This window comes from Mytilus edulis, chromosome 12, assembly GCF_963676685.1.
Source record: "Mytilus edulis chromosome 12, xbMytEdul2.2, whole genome shotgun sequence".
NCBI lineage: Eukaryota > Metazoa > Mollusca > Bivalvia > Mytilida > Mytilidae > Mytilus > Mytilus edulis.
This window is the reverse complement of record NC_092355.1, coordinates 30560965-30579308: the sequence shown is the minus strand read 5'-3', so window position 1 is coordinate 30579308 and position 18344 is coordinate 30560965. Positions and strand designations below refer to the sequence as shown.

At 32.2% G+C, this 18344-nt stretch overlaps 1 protein-coding gene and 1 long non-coding RNA gene across 2 annotated transcripts in view; one reads left to right on the top strand and one right to left on the bottom strand.

Annotated features, from left to right (window-relative positions):
* Window positions 1-8057: 8057 nt before the first annotated feature.
* The window catches only part of LOC139498235 (glutathione S-transferase 1-like), a 21680-nt gene continuing 11393 nt past the window's right edge, over window positions 8058-18344 (top strand). The window contains exons 1-4 of the mRNA XM_071286604.1: window positions 8058-8287; window positions 11396-11491; window positions 12983-13098; window positions 14274-14377. Of these exons, the coding sequence (XP_071142705.1) occupies window positions 8152-8287; window positions 11396-11491; window positions 12983-13098; window positions 14274-14377 (452 nt within the window). The 5' untranslated portion in view covers window positions 8058-8151. The remainder of the gene's footprint in view (window positions 8288-11395; window positions 11492-12982; window positions 13099-14273; window positions 14378-18344) is intronic.
* LOC139498234 (uncharacterized) lies at window positions 15041-18029 on the bottom strand. Its single transcript, XR_011657861.1, has 2 exons — window positions 16760-18029; window positions 15041-15730 (listed from the first exon to the last, which is right to left on the bottom strand). It is a non-coding gene; the product is annotated as an uncharacterized lncRNA (long non-coding RNA).

Here is an 18344-nt window from a genome sequence, read left to right as displayed (position 1 = left end):
TGTTATTCATTTATTGTAATATTATTTTAATCATCAATGAAAAAAAATATTCATCCAAGATTTCAGGTTCGTAGTTTTGTAAACCAGACGAGAGTTTCGTTTAAACAAAGTCATTATCAAAAGACAAAAAAAAATAGCGATATGTACACACAAAGATAATAATATACTCACAAAGATCAAGAATAAGACATTATATTGAAAACATTTGGTCGATGCGGCTATTTGAGGGTATTGATGCACATTACAAAAAAGAGAGAAATGGACAGAAAATGCAAAATACAGGACAAAACATCTACAGAATGGAGAAAAAGGCGACATTTGAGTAAAGAAAGAGTTGAAGATGAAGTCGCTCACCCGAGTCTACGCGCATATTCAACAATGTTATTTAAATGCTATTTATATTTATAATTTATAATGTTTACCATATAAGCAAAATGCAAAACAAACGTTAAAGTCGCCATTAACAGGCAATAACTCAAATAATGGGTCGTCAGATAATTTCCTCCACATTGTCCTAAATGTAGCTCATGTCTTTGCTGATCACTTTTGCTTATTTTAGTTTCAATATTTCTATTACAGCTATTAGAGATATGATTCAAAATCGCAAATAAAACGTTAAAATCGTCATCAAAGGGCAACAACTCTAATAAGGAATCGACTTACAATTACGACCATGCATACTTCCACGTAGATACTGTCTTGCTAATCATTTTGTAACTGAGAATTTCTCGCACTCGATCTATTATAGTTTTTAAGATATCAGGCAAAAATGAAAAAAAGGTAAACTTTGTCATGTTAGAGGCAAGGACTTCTATACGTAGTCGCCTGACAGTTTTGGCTTCAATGAGTTATTGGTAGAGCCAAACATTTCAAACATTTAGACTTTCTCTATTCAAACCGGTTTTAAACATTATAGACAAAAAATGCATTTAACCCGGGTCCCCTATGTTTTGTACTTAGCCATGTCTTCCGTCTTGGTTGGCAGATTGGGTCATGGACATATTTTTACATTAAATAACACTGGCTAGGTTTTGGTTAAATTTCGCGCATTAGTTTTAAGGTAGAAAATTTTGATAAAAGTTAACAAACGATGAACGACGGACGCCAAGTGATGAGAAAAGCTCAATTTACCCTTCGCGCTAGGTGTGCTAAAAGGGTTAAAATAAATAAATATAATAGAAAAAGCTCTAAAAGGTTACACAAGGAGGGAACCATCGTTCAGACTCACTTAAATATGTGTTTCATAGAATATAATCTGAATGGGATTGTTTACAGGATAGAAAATAGTGGACTAGAAATTTAAAAAAAAACAAAAAGGAAGGCCGAGCTTTAGAGAGAATTAAAAAAAAATGCAATTACTTTTCTAACGTTTAGAAGTTTACCATATCCTAGTTATGTGTCGAATCGTACGGAAGCCCTGGAGTGCCACGCAAAAAAAATAATTACAACTTGCGCGCACAAGTTAGTTACTATCTTGTGCGCACAAGTTACATAACTTGCGCGCACGAGTTACTATCTTGTAACTTGTGCGCGCAAGTTGTAATTATTTTTTTTCCGTGGCACTCCACGGCTTCCGTAGAATCGTGTATCTCTCTATTAACAAAAGAGTTTGTAATTATTATGCAGTCAGAAATAACTATAGAGTACATTTGAAATTAAAAAATATTTGTTAGAGACATTTTTAACGCTATTATGAACTTAAGAGCTATTCAACAATTAAAAGCCGAATACATATTAGATTAACTTGTAAATGAACTTAAATTAAGCCTGGTGTAGATAATAGTTCTCGAGAGATTTATAATACTTAACTACTTTGGTCAGGTTTAGTGCGAATTCAATTCATTTCCTTTGAAACATTAGTGAATTTTAATTTTAGTATAACGTGTCTCGCAGTTAACATTTGCATACCAATTATCGACTTTATAATTCTATCAGACACTCTTTAAACAAATTAATGTCCGTAGCCAATTGAGGAAATGTCTGAATTTTCGACCAAACTTATCTCTAGTAGTACATGTAGCACATGCAGGTATATTGTTTATTACGTCTTTGAATTGACTAAGTGTAAATTCGCAAGTACATGTATTCAAATTGTCGACAAAAAAGTCACCATCGGATCAAAACTTTAGCGTTTGCTCTTTAATGAAGTTAGCTTGTCATGTTTTGGAATTTTTGTCAGATTTTCGGAATCCTCTGGTTTTATACATTTGAATGCCTTAAACATTTTTGCCCATTGACCCCCAGTTTTCTTTTTAGAAATCTTTTACATGTATCATTATAAGCCATCTGTTCAAGTCTTATAAAATCGTTATTATTTTTAATAGTTTTTGAGAACTTAATTGTCAATGATAAAGCTATGAAAAGTCAAGAGAGAACATTTTCCCGCCAAAATTTCAATGGCTTATATCTCAAAAAAAAGCACATTGATCAATGTTTTATTTTTGTTCTTTTGGTACCTTTATTAATCCCGTATCAATATATACTTGTAGTATGAAAAGCTTGTTATTTTGCAACGGAGAAGCGAACTTCCATAAGTCAATTTTTGTCAAACTTTTCATATCAACCTTTACCGATTTCAAAGTTTTTTCTTGTTTCTTGTATGTTAAAAATTGCACAAAGAGACATGCAATGTAAGGTAACATTGTTTCTTCTGTATTATAATCATGTAACTTAAGGTAAAATGCTATCCCCGCTGTTTTCCAACGACTCTTTGTATATCTTTGATGGATGTCAGACACAAAGGGAGGGTAAGCCTTCAAACTTTTATGTTATTAATGATATCACTATAGAATTTTGTGACATTTTGTGTCTTACATATTACGACATTTTATTGCTTTCGCTGCATAGTCATATACGGTCTATTTGCCTGTTCCGGTCCTGTTCCTACACGTCTATTTTGCTGCTCCGGTTCTGTCCATATACGTCTATTTTGCCTGTCCCATGCCTGTACCTGTACGTCTATTTTGTCTGTTCCATGCCTGTACCTGTACGTCTATTTTGCCTGTCCAGTGCCTGTTAGTTTTCGTGTATTTTTCTTGTCCCGGGTCTGTTCCTGTGCGTCTATTTTACTTGTACCGTGCCTGTTCCTATGCGTCTAATTTATCTTGCAATCAGCCATCTATTGTACAAAATACAAGTATACAAATAATGTTTTGCTTTATTTGTACGTGTACGAATAAAGTCTCCTGCTATCCCGCTTCCATGTTGCGCACGGGGTAATGTGGATTTTTCTTTTTGCAAACCAGTTCACTTTTGGGGTCTTCTCTGCGGTCCGCGTATAAACTGTCGATTTCATTGAAAAATTAGAGACAATGATTTACATTTGACAACGAAAGTTTTAAGTGTTGGGTTTAAATTTCAGGATAAAAACAATATAGTATTTTACGTACATTGTTCCTACATTGTATATTTACTTGTCCTGTGCACGTTCCGATACGTCTATATTGCCTGTCTAGTGCCTCTATTTTGCTGTTGGAACATGTGAGCGCTTGCTGATTGAGAGACTGTTGGTTGGTTTATCTTGTCATGTTTTGGAATTTTTGTCAGATTTTCTGAATCTCTGGTTTTATCCAATTGAATGCCATGAAAAAATTTGCCCATTGACCCCCATTTTCCTTTTTATTAATCTTTAACATGTATAAAAAAAAAAGCCATCTGTAAAAGTCTTATTAAATCTGTTATTTTTTAACTGTTTTTGAGGACTTTAACTTGTCAATATTAAAGCTATAATTAGTCAAGAGAGAACATTTCCCCACCAAAATGTCAATGGCTACTATCGGGAAAACAGGCACATTGACCTATTTTTTTTTATTTTTTTTTATTCTTTTGTTTTCTTTATTAATCCCCTATCAATATATGCTAGTGTTATGACAAGCTTGTTATTTTGAAACTGAGTAGCGAACTTCCTTAAATAGTGGTTTACATTTGAGTAGGGGTAGCAGTCTTTATGTCTGTATTCTTTTAAAAAAAAAGAAGCCATTTTTATTTTCTATTCTGTATCTTATTTTTTTTTATTCTTCCTTTAAAGGCCGTTATTATTTTATTCACCCACACCCCTTTACACATGAAGAAGATACATTTCTTAATCTTAACTGAAGTTTTACAAAAAGCATATTTGAGCTTTTGATTTTTCCAGACTTCCCGTTTTGAATTTTTCCTTGGAATTCTGTATCTTTGCTCTTTTGCTGTCAAGTAAATTGATACCCTGGTGTTTAGGTCTATACAAGAACAAAAAAAACGGTACAAACATATGATACAATTAAAACATTTTACAATTATTGTAATGTGTCGGTAGTTTTTTTCGTGAATTTTTTTTTTAATTTTACAACATGAAATTTTGGCGTAACAAGTTGATTTTGGTGTTTGTAAAAGGATAATCAGTGAAATCTTAAGATTATGAGATTTGATTTGTTTATTTCATAATGACGCTGTTGTAGAATGATTGGAATGTCGTGAAAAATTCATGATACATTAAAATTTAAATGTAATGATATTAAGATAAAACTTAATTTTTCGGTCAAAAATAAGAACAATTAAGGGAATATTTTGTCCTGACTGCCTTTGACAATAAAGATTTACGAATGAAATTTTCAATATTTTTACGTATATTTTAAAAACTACCAAAAAAAAAACAGCGTAAATAAAAAACAAAAATATAAAATTATAGAACGAACTTATGTCATTAACTGTTAGATTTCGTCCAATTATGTTCCGAATCATATTCTATAATAATAAAACATCTATCGTTTCCATACATAAAGGTTTAGGTGAAGTTAACAGAATAAAGACGACTAGTGGATCAGAACTGAGGACACGGGACTAATGAAAAATAGAATAAAAGGTAAAGAACGTTGCATTAAGGGTGTACCAACATAAAGAAAGGAGAATAATGAGCAAACAGTAATAAGAATAGAAAAAATGGACTCAAAGTTACTGTAAAAGAATCAAAGGACACTCCATCCAGACCCTCATAAATATCAGTCTTATTTATTCAGATTGTCTGTCCATTATACTAAAAAGATAAAAGAAACAATTTTGAAAGCATCAAATTATGATAATAGAGACATTTACGGACCTGATAAAATTTGTCTGTTACAGTAGTTGTTAAATTTGTACTTGAACTGACATAAACTGTCGCTGTAAAATTAGCAGTTGACAAGAAAATTATTGTGTGTGAATTTTCAATTTAAGAGTTCGTTTAACACAATTTGTTAGTGCTCAAAGGACACACCAAGTGCATACATAATACAGTTAGAGCACAATATCCAATAATTGATTGACCGGAAATGCAGAAAGGGAAGCGAGTTTTAAAGTACACGTACCGTCGGTGACATGATTTGTATGTTGTAAAATTTGTACTTGACATGACACAAACAGTCGCTGTAAAATTTGTAGTTGACAAGGAAATTATAGTTTGTGATTTTTCAACTGAAGAATACCTTAGCGCAGCATATATTTAAACACTATTTCCCTCTGTGAAAGTGGATACATGCTATTTGTTTTGATAAAATTTCGAAGTTACATATAACAAAATGGCGACCAGATAATTTCAAACGTAGAGGATGTTCGACACTTAGTTTACACATGCAAATAATTCAATAAGATTTAACTGTTTGTATTGCAATTAAATATGACACGTTATTGTAACTCGTATGATAATTAAGGATAAAGCAAGATTGTGGAGACATTAATTAAGTCATCAACGTGATCAAACAAAACAAACATGGCAACGTGACCTAATCACGATGTAAATTTTGACAAGACTTAATATATATATTAGTATTATACGATTGTTTATGAAATCATTTTATGATAATATTTTATATCAACGAAAGGAAACCACGGATGGGTTGAAACAAAGATGCAATATCTATATATAATTATTACTTGGGTAACCAGTACATTTTACATAACCATAATTAAACCAGTCACATACAGAGTTATCGAACCTAATTATGACTGGAATAGTTGCATATGTTCGTTAAACACTTTGCTAGTGCTCACAGGCAACACAAAGTGCACAAATAAGACCATTAAAGCACAATATTCAATAATAAATTGAACGGAAAGGGAAGTGTACATGTATGTAGAAAAACATGTACATGTCCCGTCGTTTTGTGTATTGCCATTACATTATATAGGGATTTCTCGTGTGCTATTTTAATGTTTAGAGTTCTAATCAAAGAATAAAACCAGTTTGTTCGCAATTTGAAATTTTTGGGTTAGTATTGTTTAACGCACGGATATTCCTTTGGCGGTATTACGTGTTGGCCAGGAGTTATGTAGACATGTGCTTATAAGACCAATGTATGTGGAGTAAGTATCGAGGAGATCACAGTAACGTGTAAGCACCACATATTAAGGTCTTATTGTCATTTATTACCTTGGTTAAAAGGGGGCTGGTCAATATGTAGTGGGTCAAGTTTTGTTCTGTTGGTGGAAAAGGGGGTTTCATTTGTTTTTTTATATAAATTGAAATTGGCGGAATTAGTTCTATCTCTAATGAAATATTTGTTTACTGTTGAATCTTCAAGTATTCGACATACATGTATCATGTGTGTCAAAGGTAATGTTTGGCATGTCTTTAAAAAGAGGGAGGGGGTCACAATTTTTAGAAATGTTTTAAGGGGGGATTAAGAAAAAATTATATGTTTTATTTCAAAATGATCAGCGATTACCCAACCCACCCCACCCCCTCCCCCTTTTTCCTTCCACCTTTTCCCAGGTGAAACAATGATAAGTCCCTTATGTCTATCTATTATTCATAGTTGTCTGTACAGCTATCGATCCAGGATTTCTTAAACGCGGGATGCTGTGGCTAGAAAGTCAACAATTGGAGTGTTATTTGTAAAATGTCAATGCATTTATAATATATGTAGCCCCAAAATGGGGGGGGGGGACCTTTTGGTACACCACAAACAGCTAAATCCGACCGCCTATGTTGCATAGTATATATGGTGTATAATTTGGCTTCTGAACTAGTACGTCTAATTCATTTTAGCCATTTGTTACATTTTGCAATCTTTAGCTGATGTTGCTTCTTCCAGGGTTTATCATAAAGACAGACATGTATAAGCCACGGAAGGGGAGGGGGGGGGGTATAACTTCGATATTTTTTTGGTAGGGGTGTGCCATTTTTGCCTCAAAAAAGGTACCCATTTTAATATAACATTCACTGAAATTCAGTACCTATAGTTATATAAATATTTAAGAAAGAATGACCTATACTTATATACAATATTTGAATTATGACCCATTGCTTATATAAGCACTAACTCAGCATCACTCATAATTCATAAATATACCAGCTACCCTTAAGTTTTTATATATGAATTGACATCGTTTGGTGCACATATATTTTATCGTTATATATTGACCATTAATAGTGTAAGATTCTCAATAGCATATTTATATATGATATGTAGATCATACCCCAAATCAATATACAGTTATCAAACGTAAATGCATTTTAATATAGGATGTCATTAAAAAGGAGGGTCATTTTTATATAAAATCTCGCAAAATTATGACCCATATTTTTGGAACATCCCCGTATACCCAATAATAGGAAGTTAACACCCCCCCCCCCCCCCCCCCCCCCCGTGGTATAAGCAAACCAATCCTAATGTATGACTTGCTTCTTATTTAGCTATGTATGTATTTTAAAAGTGTTTTAAATCAGGACAAATCAATGTGGGAAAATGTAAGGCTAAAAACTGTAACACAATAGAAGATCATAGAACAGTCTATTACTTATAACTGGAATGCTCTAAACTTTGACCTTAAAAATAATCCATTAAACACATCGATATCAAATGACAATTAAGAATAAAATATCATCATCAGCCATAATTCAGAACATAACTACAATCTTTATTTAGGTTTGAGTTTATATTTAAAATTTAAATACCTTTGGTAGTCTATAAAGGGGATATATATATATTCATAATTTTAATAGAAATATCGATACAGTATTACTAGCTTTCATCAATACACGTCTGAGGTGAATATCTAGTAAAAGTCACAATATAGGTCATGGTTCGACGTCAGTATTTAGAACATCGTTGTTCATGTGTGTATAAATAGCTTCGACAATATATTGACGTTATTCATTTTTTATTAGCTTTGAGAAGATAGCACCATACATTCAAAATGCCTGCTAAGTACAAACTGTCTTACTTTGCTGGTAGAGGAAGAGGCGAAGTTCTTCGTCTTTTGTTTGCCGGAGCTGGCCAAGAGTTCGAAGATGAAAGACTGACGGGCGATTCATGGGCAGCTTTAAAACCAAGTAAGCTTTTATATCTTTCATAGTGTGTGTGTATATTTAATATATAACTGCATTTTGTAGCCTATACTTAATTTTCGTTCCTTTTTTTCTTAATTACTTCCAACATCCACCCCCCCCCCCCCCCCCTTTTCGGTTCCGTCTCTGGGAAGAAGTGCTAGAAGGGGCAAGGGAGTACCAGCCCTTTTAAAGGAGGTTCTAACCATATATGTCCCAATTAAGAAACATACATCGTCAACTTCTGAACCCTCCTTTCGATTCGCCACTGAGGGGAAGGGGACAGGCAGAAGTTATTTTGCGGCAGGATATTTTTTTAATTTTCATCTGTTACTGCTTTTACGCATACATATTTTGTTCATCGACCTAGTCTCGCTAAGGCCTTTAAAAACATGTGTTTCCGCCATCCCTACCTACCCTAATTGTTAGCGCCTATCCGAACACTTCTGAAGCCATTTTGCAACAAGCACTGTTAAAGTCAGACTGGTTCTCTGGTAGTTACCAGCTTAAAAATGTTTGTAAAATGAATTCATATTGCCTACCTACTTACCCACCGTCCGCGAAAACACATGTATCATTTATGTTTTGCCCTATTGCCCTAACATGTATTTCTTTGTTTGTATACATGTCTTGAATTTTGAATTTTTATCAACTCAACTAGACCACGATATTAATTTTCAAAACCTCATCTCCCTACAAGCAAGCAAAATGTGGAAAAGATTGAAATATATGTACCAGTAAACTGAAACAAATGTAATGCAAAAATAAACTGTCTATGGTTTTTTATTATGATTAAAAACAAAATCAAAATGTTGTTAAAAAATTCAAGGTTTTTCAAACTGGTACGTGTACGCATACAAAAATTCAAGGTTACAGAACGTCAATGAAATTTGAAAGCCTTTTTATCAATCACGTTTTACTGATCAATTAAATTCCTTGCTTGCTAAGACGTAAAACAAACATTAAAATCATAGACCTAAAGTTTTTCTATGGATCGCCATTGGTGTCGGTATACAAAATCAATGAAGATCGAAAATAAATTATTAAAAATGATAAAATGTATCAAATATACATGATATATGATTTCGAACAATTGATTTTAAAATGTTTGCTTCAGTTTGATAAAATAAAATGTCTAAAATCTGATAAATTAGGTCCCCGCAATGTTAATAATACTTTAAAAGGCAATACAAAAAAGGTAATGTGAATGAATTGACCCTGACCTGAACTTGTCTGGTGCTCTATTCACTATAATTTAAAACAACGTAAGTGGTTTATTTTTCTATTCATAATTCTAATTATAATTTAGATGCAAATATATGAATTGAGATCATATTGGTCAAGGTTTTCTTTATCTTTGTATACAATGTACATTTACGTTGGATTATGAAGCACATTATTTACACGGGAGATTAATTTCAGGTCTTTTAAACCTTTATTAAAGTCTGCACAATTTTAAATATTAAAGGTGATTTAATTGATTACTTGAGTTTATTTTTTTTGGGGGGGGGGATTTTTGTTAAGGTTTCCAATTTTATATCCTCAATCGGAGTTTTAATTATAGACACAGGTGATCCATTATTGATTTTGTTTACGTCAATCAAAGAACAAGGAGGTCAACATAAATTAGCGCATTAAAAATCTGTGTTCAAGTACTTTTAAATGAAGAGGTCTCGATTAGAAAAAAGGGGGGGGGGATTTGTTCGTTCTCTGTTTTTTTTTTTTTTTTTATTTATTTATTTTCAGTATTGAAAGTAAATGCTAAATAAGAGACAGTTTGAAATAATACCAATTGCTTCCCCCAAGAAGTATCGTCACTGTTTCAGATCTTAAAAATTTGAGTATACTTAGGTATTAGATAATTTTAAAAACGTGATAAGGAAGATATTCCTACCAAGTCATGGATACGACGAAATTCAATACTTAGCTATACACGTAATTCATTCAAATTAAACAAAATGTTATTCACATATATACATGCTATGTTCATTGTACACAAATGTATGTGATTAAGTGATTTTCCTATGTTCCCATTTTTCAACTTGAAATTTGAATTATACAAATTGAAAAGGTGTTTTAGTTAAAAACAGATAACATTGATCATCTACAATGCATGTATATGTAAAATAAAAAAAAAAACTGATCTTCAAGGAAAATTCATAGCGGAAAGTCCCTAATCAAATGACAAAATCAAATGATAAAACAAATCAAACGAATGGACAACAACTGTCATATTCCTGACTTGGAACAGGCATTTTTAATGTAGAAAATGGTGGATTGAATCTGGTTTAATAGCGCTAAACCTCTCACTTGTTTGGCAGTGGCATCAAATTCCAAATCACTTTTTGTGTTTACAAAGACATTAGTTTATGCGTCTGACGTAGCGGTAAAAATACCAGTGGGAATGAATCAGTTATACAATCATGTATATATATTTAAAATATGGGTTTTTTTTTTTGGTAAATTTGTTACATTAAAGCAAACATTTTATAAGACACAACATACCAAAATGACTTATAAAATAAAAACTAGAGGTCACCGTAATGCCTTCGTCAATGAAAAAACGCATACCGCTTAGGAAGCTATAAAAAGTTCCTGAAATGACAAATGTAAAACGATCAAAAAGGTTTAATGTATACAATAATAAACGAAAAACAAATATTATTAACAGCAAAACACGATAATCACCGTTGTTACAGCCGATTGCATTAAGTGTGTAGGCAAAGCGTTATCTTTGCTTAGCTTGCTAGCTGAACCGTGAAGTCTGTATTAGGTTTCGAAAACTACCCTCCTTCAAGAGTAGACTAATCCGACATATTACTTATCTACATTTATCTGTCTGTAGGACTATGCCATTTCAAAAGGAGGGTAGTATACCTTACCTAATAATGACTTCACAGTTCAGCTAGAACGCAAGCTAAACAAAGATATTACCTGTGTCACCACACTCAATGAAATCGGCAGTAATGCTCCTGAATTGGAAGAGGCAAATACGGATGTGGCTTGATAAAATAGGTGTGCTGGCATCAAATCCTTCCCCTATCCAAGGACAGTGTATATCTTTATATTAACTAATTAAGTACCAACTATTACTAACTTTATGATTTATTTCAGAAACACCATATGGTCAGATGCCTATATTAACGGTAGATAATAAAACCATGATCAATCAGACTGGTGCCATTGCACGGTTCATCGCCCGTGAATTTGGTAAGTTTAACCTGTTTATGTACTTTTGCAATAATTATTGTCAATAGCTTATAAAAATAATTCAACCTGCACCGAAAACCACTACCCCAAACCCCCGGATAACACAGCTTGGTTATATGAATATGAGTATAAGTATTGGGAAATTAGATATGAAAATAACTTCTTATAAGTCCCTCATTATTTCCGTTCTTACTAGTAGGTATCATGATTATTTTTTTTAATTTTACAGCCGTTTACATTGAGTGTGTAGGTAAGAATAATATCTTCAGCTAGCAAGCTAGCTACACAAAAGATAATACCTTTACATCAGGACCTACACACTCTATGTAGTCAGCTGTAATTCTGCAAGTCATCAACTGTAACCTGTATATATTAAGTTACTTAGTCATTGTCTTCACTTGTTTTTGTTTTTGAAATATGTCACAAACTGTACAGTTTAGATGGCAATAACATATTGAATTAAATTGATTTGTGATAACTTCACGGAAACATGGCCAAAAAGTTTACATTCATAGCCTATGAATACGTTAGTCGAGTTAGACAAAAATTTCTTAAATATGATTGACCATCTATAATATACTTTAATGTCAATAGTTAGTTACAATCTCTGTCATTATACTTCGATAAACCATACGTATTGTAGTTTACGTAACATAAGATTGATCTGGAGTTCGACTGCAACCTTTGTAAGTAGTTAAATCTGACATATCTCTTCAACATACAAAACGTTTTCGAAGTTGTCAATTAATTCTGAGTCATACTGATAAAAAAGGCACTTTAAACCGATCAGCAGTAAAAAGGATTTGTTCTAGACGGTTATACACATGGAACGAGGGTAGACTACTTTTAAACATGATGTAAAAAAACGATAAGGACCAACAGACTAACCGTCTCAGTTCTCTTGTTTGGTGATACATTGTAGCTTCCTTGGCTCGCGTGTTGGAACACGGCTTGAGCAAACCAAAGACTTGAACATTGATATTTGATGCTTCTCCATCAAACACGTGACATTTAGGAGTAAGTGAAAAGACTGGTCTACTGGTTCGGAGGCAGAATGGTGTATATTGGTAGGGGATTATGTCCTTATGGGGACTGTTACCTTATGGACCAGCATGTTAAAAGTACGACACAACGTGTCTGTCTAGAACAAAGCAGGCCTTATATTCATATCCTCTTAGTATGTTCTCGTCCAGAATTCGCAATTAATTTGCCACTGGACGTTAAACAGCCATATATGATGGATGATTGGAAAATCTTTAACCCCTTTCTATTAGATCAATATTTTGTTAAAACGGGCAATTGAACAGGTGTAACAAAAATATTGAAATGGGTATCAGGATTTTCTGAAAAATGGACAAATTATCTTCCAGCTATGATTTTAAACTCCATTGGGCAGAAAGATCATATAAGGAATTGGTATACATTTTTCTTTAGCACTTTTGCTGTAGATGCTGTAGATATTTTAAATTTAATTTAATCAATTTTAAACAGGACTGTATGGTACCAATAACTTGGAAAGTTCTAAGTGTGACGTCATCTTTGAGACCTACAACGACGTGTTCACGGAAATGGTAAAAGTGTTTTTTGAAAAAGATGAAGCAAAAAAGGTTAGTTTTTATCTTAATAAAAATTATAATAATTCTAATAATTCTAGTTCTATATTGTCACAAATGTTAACAAGATACTTGCAAAAATACATTCCAAAAGATTACATTAAAACAGTTACAGTCAACAATAAAGATAGACTTCCGGTCCATTTTGAAATTTAAAAAATAATTTAAGGGGGCTCGCGGGTCTAAATCAACTTTTTTTTCTAATATAGGATTTTGCTATTTTTTTCTATGATTAAATATTGTCTTATATCTCATAGAAATATAAAATAAAAATGTGGGGTCACCGTTCATTTAAGCTCACAATCTGCCTCCGAAAGAAGCATACATTTTTGTTTATGTCCTTTTTTTCTGTTGAACTGATTGGAGAAATATTGGTAATATCGAATTTCCTTAAGTTTTACTATTATTTAGTTTATGTATAGCTTGTTTGAAAACAATAATGAAAATATAGGTCACCGATGAGTTAAAAAAAAAAAATATTTCAATTTAAACTTAAAAAATGGCCTTTTTGCACCAAAGGGAGATAATTGGAGCTTTTTCAATGATATAAACATTTTTTAAAGTAATCTGTGGCCAAACCTAATCGATTTGTCTAGGTGATTTTTGTACCATATTATAAAGTAATAACTAAAAGTGTAATAAATGAAATTTGTATTGAAAAAACAAATATTTAATTTTTTGCTTATTTTTTTTTTTGTACCCGCGAGCCTCCTAAACGCCGTACCGGGACCTCGTGAAAGCGTATGGCTATTAGCTGATACCTTGAACTTAGTACCGGGTGGGAACCAGGGTGCAATAAAAATTACATACAAAAATATAATCAAGGACTCACGAGTTGCTTGAAAGAGCTTAAGGAAGATATACAAGATATAGAAACTTTTACGGCTAACATAGCCATTAATTTGTTTGTAATTAATTCCCGTGACAAATATTTCATGCATGTCAGGAAGAGAAAAAAAAAAGAATATTCATTTGCAATACGCTGAAAAACATGTTTAGACACGACAAATGAAATGGGACGCGTTAGAATTCCTTACACCGTTTATTCAATAGGGAATCATTGGCACTTATACCACATCTTCTCTTATATCTATTAGTTTATATCAATAAGAAGATGCAGAATCTTTGAATGATAACTAATTTTTGTTTTGAAATTTTCTTTTTTTCAGGCTGAAAATAGTAAAAAATTAAATACAGAAGTTTTACCAAAATATTTCGCTTTTATGGCCAAGTTGTTGAAAGAAAATGGTGGAAAATGTTTAGTAGGATCTAAAAACAGTCTCCGGGACAAGTTTGCAATTCCGCTGAGTGCAAAAGTTGTCACCTTAATTTTTGGAGTTAAGTCAAAACAAAGTTGATAACTTGGTTGGTATGGGTTCCCTGATATTTGTCCTAAATTTTTTTGGATCTAGCACCACTGTTGAAAAAGTTATGCCCCTTTTTTCAACAATTTCCTCAGAGGAAAAGTACTTTTCCTCAAGGGAAATCAAATTTCCCTGAAGGAAAAAGATTTTTCCTCAAGGGAAATTGTTTTTTCCTCAAGGGAAAAAAATTTCCCTTAGGGAATTTGCTGCATGATTATTTCCTTTGAGGAAATTTTATTTCCTTAGAGGAAAATCTTTTTCCTTTGAGGAAATTTGCAGCTTCAAATTTTCCTTGGAGGAAATACTTTTTCCTGTGAGGAAATTTGTAGCTTCAAATTGTCCTTGGAGGAAATACTTTTTCCTGTGAGGAAATTTTTGACAAACACTTTTCCTTGGAGGAAAATTCAAGACAACAAATTTCCTCTAAGGAAATCATTGATCTTCAAATTTCCTCTAGGGAAATTTCTGAACATCAAATTTCCCTTAAGGAAATGTTTTTCCTCTATGGAAATTTCATAACAGTACAAACAGTATTAATATATTTTCTCCTAGACTGAATTATTGATACAAAAGATAATTAAAACTTTAATACTGTAATACAAATTTTCATGGTGAGTATTAAACATACAAAAACAAAAGGCTGACTGTTTAGCATGTTTAAGACAATACAATAATAAGCAAAATGCTATGAATATCATACCATTTGTGATGTTATTAATATTGTGCTCATATTTGCATATTAAATAAAATAAACACTTTTCATGTCAAATTAACTTGTCTTCTGTTTCAGCTGCTGTGTATTCGACCCCCTACATAACAGTTCAGTGCATAAATAATTCAATCCACAAGACATCTTCCTTCAATTGTTTGAATAAATTTTGGCAACGTATGTTCTTCAAACATCTTCTTTGTATATTTGATATGATGGAGCCATGTACATGAATTGATAAAGCAGGTGTTTATTTCGACAACAAACATGACAAAGATACTATTTTTTTCTGAATTTCTCCATAATCCATCAGTTAATATGAATGTAGGTTGTTACATTTTACACAATTGTGTTCTTTGATAGTACTCCATTTTGTTTATAGCAATTTTGTAGGATTTTTTCTATTTCTTTTTCCAGAAAAACACACAGTTGAGTTCATTTCACATTAATAATCCAATTAGCACATTATGTAGAAAAGTATTAACAATTAAGTTTCCTCTTCAGTATAGACCTGCAGGACCTGTTGATGATCATAAAAACCAAGATATCTGACCTATAAATACACAAAATAAAAAAAAAATGTTATAAATGGAGAAAAAAACAGCAATATAAATAAGCTTATTTTATCATGTTTTAATGAACATTTTGAGAAACTTTCATTTGATATTCTTACTTGTCATGCTTATGAGTTCTCTTATTTCAGTGCTTTGTGTCCAAGATATAATATTCGTTGTTTAGTGCCTTGCAGTGATATTTAAAGTTGAGCCACTTGCAATAGTTGTTATAGAATGTTCATATGTTGTGTTAATATTTGAACCACTGTCCTATATTATGGTCAGGTTGAGTGCTCACAGACATGAGGCCTAAATTAATATATTGTTTGTTTCCCTAATCCCTATTCTGACAAGCCAGGTGTGGGTAGGTAGGTAGGTAAATAATTTTATTTTTCCCAAAAGCCTGAATATTATCGGATGATCCGGCAAGCCCGAAAATCAGAAATGAATAAAATAATATTTGGCTTAGTTTTGACAATAAAATTTTATGAGTAGGGCCATTTTTGCAGGGTCGGTCAGGATTGGAGAAACAAACAATATTTTATATTAGGCATGATTTTTTTTTATTAATTGTTATTGACTTTGAACATGTTGAACTAAATTGGATTGTTTAAATCTTTATATGTTGAGATCTTTAATGGATGACCTATAAAGGAAGTGTTTTCTCATTATTGAAGGCAGGCCCATGATTGGCCTTTAATTTCTTGCATCCGCTTCATTGAACTCTGGTGGATAAGTCACTCATTTACCATACCACATTTTCTTATTTTTATATGAGTCATCATTCAAAGGCAATTTCTTTTATTACTGTAATTCAGAAATTATCGAAACTTTTTAGTAATGCGAATAATGTGACTGGGTGAGTATCGCAAAAAATAAGAAATCATATTTTGATAACAGAAACATATATATATATATATATATTATGTAACTATATAGATCTTTATGCAGATTTTTTTTGTAATCACAATAAGTTGTCCCTTCCCCGAAAAATCTGAATTTTATACAGTATATAGAAGTGGTCTTACCATTTAGGCCTTGTTGTATTCTGTTTATCTTGTTTTGCGCTCATTTCTATTGTAACTGTTTATATTTTTCATCATTTTTCTATATTTCTTGTCCTATAAAACATAAAAAGGGTAAAAACTATTATAAAACATCAGTTTGTGTTTTTCTTTATATTCAGTTATATTTAAAAAGAATGGAATATTTGTGCTATTTCATTTCACAAACTTTTTGCCAGTCATGACTTTCAAAGACTTTCACCCTGGTCAATAGTTTAAAAAACAAACATTCCCATACTTTGTGTTCGTACTAATTTTTCATTTGACAACAAAGACATGATTCAACTATTCTTCTAAAATTTGTTTCGCTTGACTACGTTAAACTCTGAAATATTGTTAACAGTATAATCTGTATGTGTCTCACTTGTCAAAATTTCAAATTAATATATAAATCAGATAAAAATGCTATGCATGGCTCAGCTTGATACAAACGTACAGGTTGAACCCAGAACAGTTGGGGCAAGTATGGACACAACATTCAAGCTCGATACAACTCTGAATTTTAAATTTGGATTGTGATTCAATAGTTGATGCAGCATAGGTTTCTGACACAGAATGAATGCGGTCCAAGTACTTAAAAATTTTAAATTGACAATTAACCTCTAAAATGGTCCAATATTCAAAATCTCAATACATGGTTAGATGCAGCATATCAACATGATCAAAGAACCCCAATAATTCATTTTTTGGTGAAATCAAATAAAGTTAAATTTTGGACCTTTTAGAACTCAATGTGGACCAATTTGATAATGGGTCAAAATATCAAAAATCTTAATGAATGGTTAGATTCAGCATATCAAAGAGCCCCATATAATCAATTTTTGTTGAAATCAAACAAAGTAAAATTTTGGACCCCGATTTGGATCAACTTGAATTTGGGCCCATAATAAAAAAATCTAAGTAAATATTCAGATTCAGCATATTAATCTGAACACCAAGAATTTAAATATTGTTAAAATCAACATAGGTTTAATTTTGGACCCTTTGGACCTTAAGGTAGACCAATTTAAACAGGACCAAAAAACTAGGAATCTAAATACACAGTTAGATTTGGCATATCAAAGAACTCCAATAATTCAATTTTCTATAAAATCAAACAAAGTTTAATATTGGCCCCTATTGGCCCCGAATTCATGTAATTCCTAAACTCTGAACAAAAACTCTGGTCACAAACCTTGTGTTTGATTTCATAGATTTCTATTACTTGTACTAAAGTTATTAAGCGAAAACTAAATGTCCTGGGACAACGACGACTACATGATAAAATTGGGAATGGAAAAAGAGAATGTGTCAAAGAGACAACAACCTGACCATAGATTTGAGGGTTGGAATCCTTTTCTTTTACCGAGCAATGCATTTGAATGGGAGATATAGTTGGAACCCCTCTTTGCTCTTGGTTGGGACCCCCTTTTAAAATGGCTGGATCCGCCCCTGAGAAGCATTATAGAAAAATCTATAAGCTTTAACTCAAAATAAGGATAATTTTATTTTTAAAGGGCAGGCACAGATCCAGAGGGGGGTTCAAGGGATTGGAACCCCCCTTTTTTTG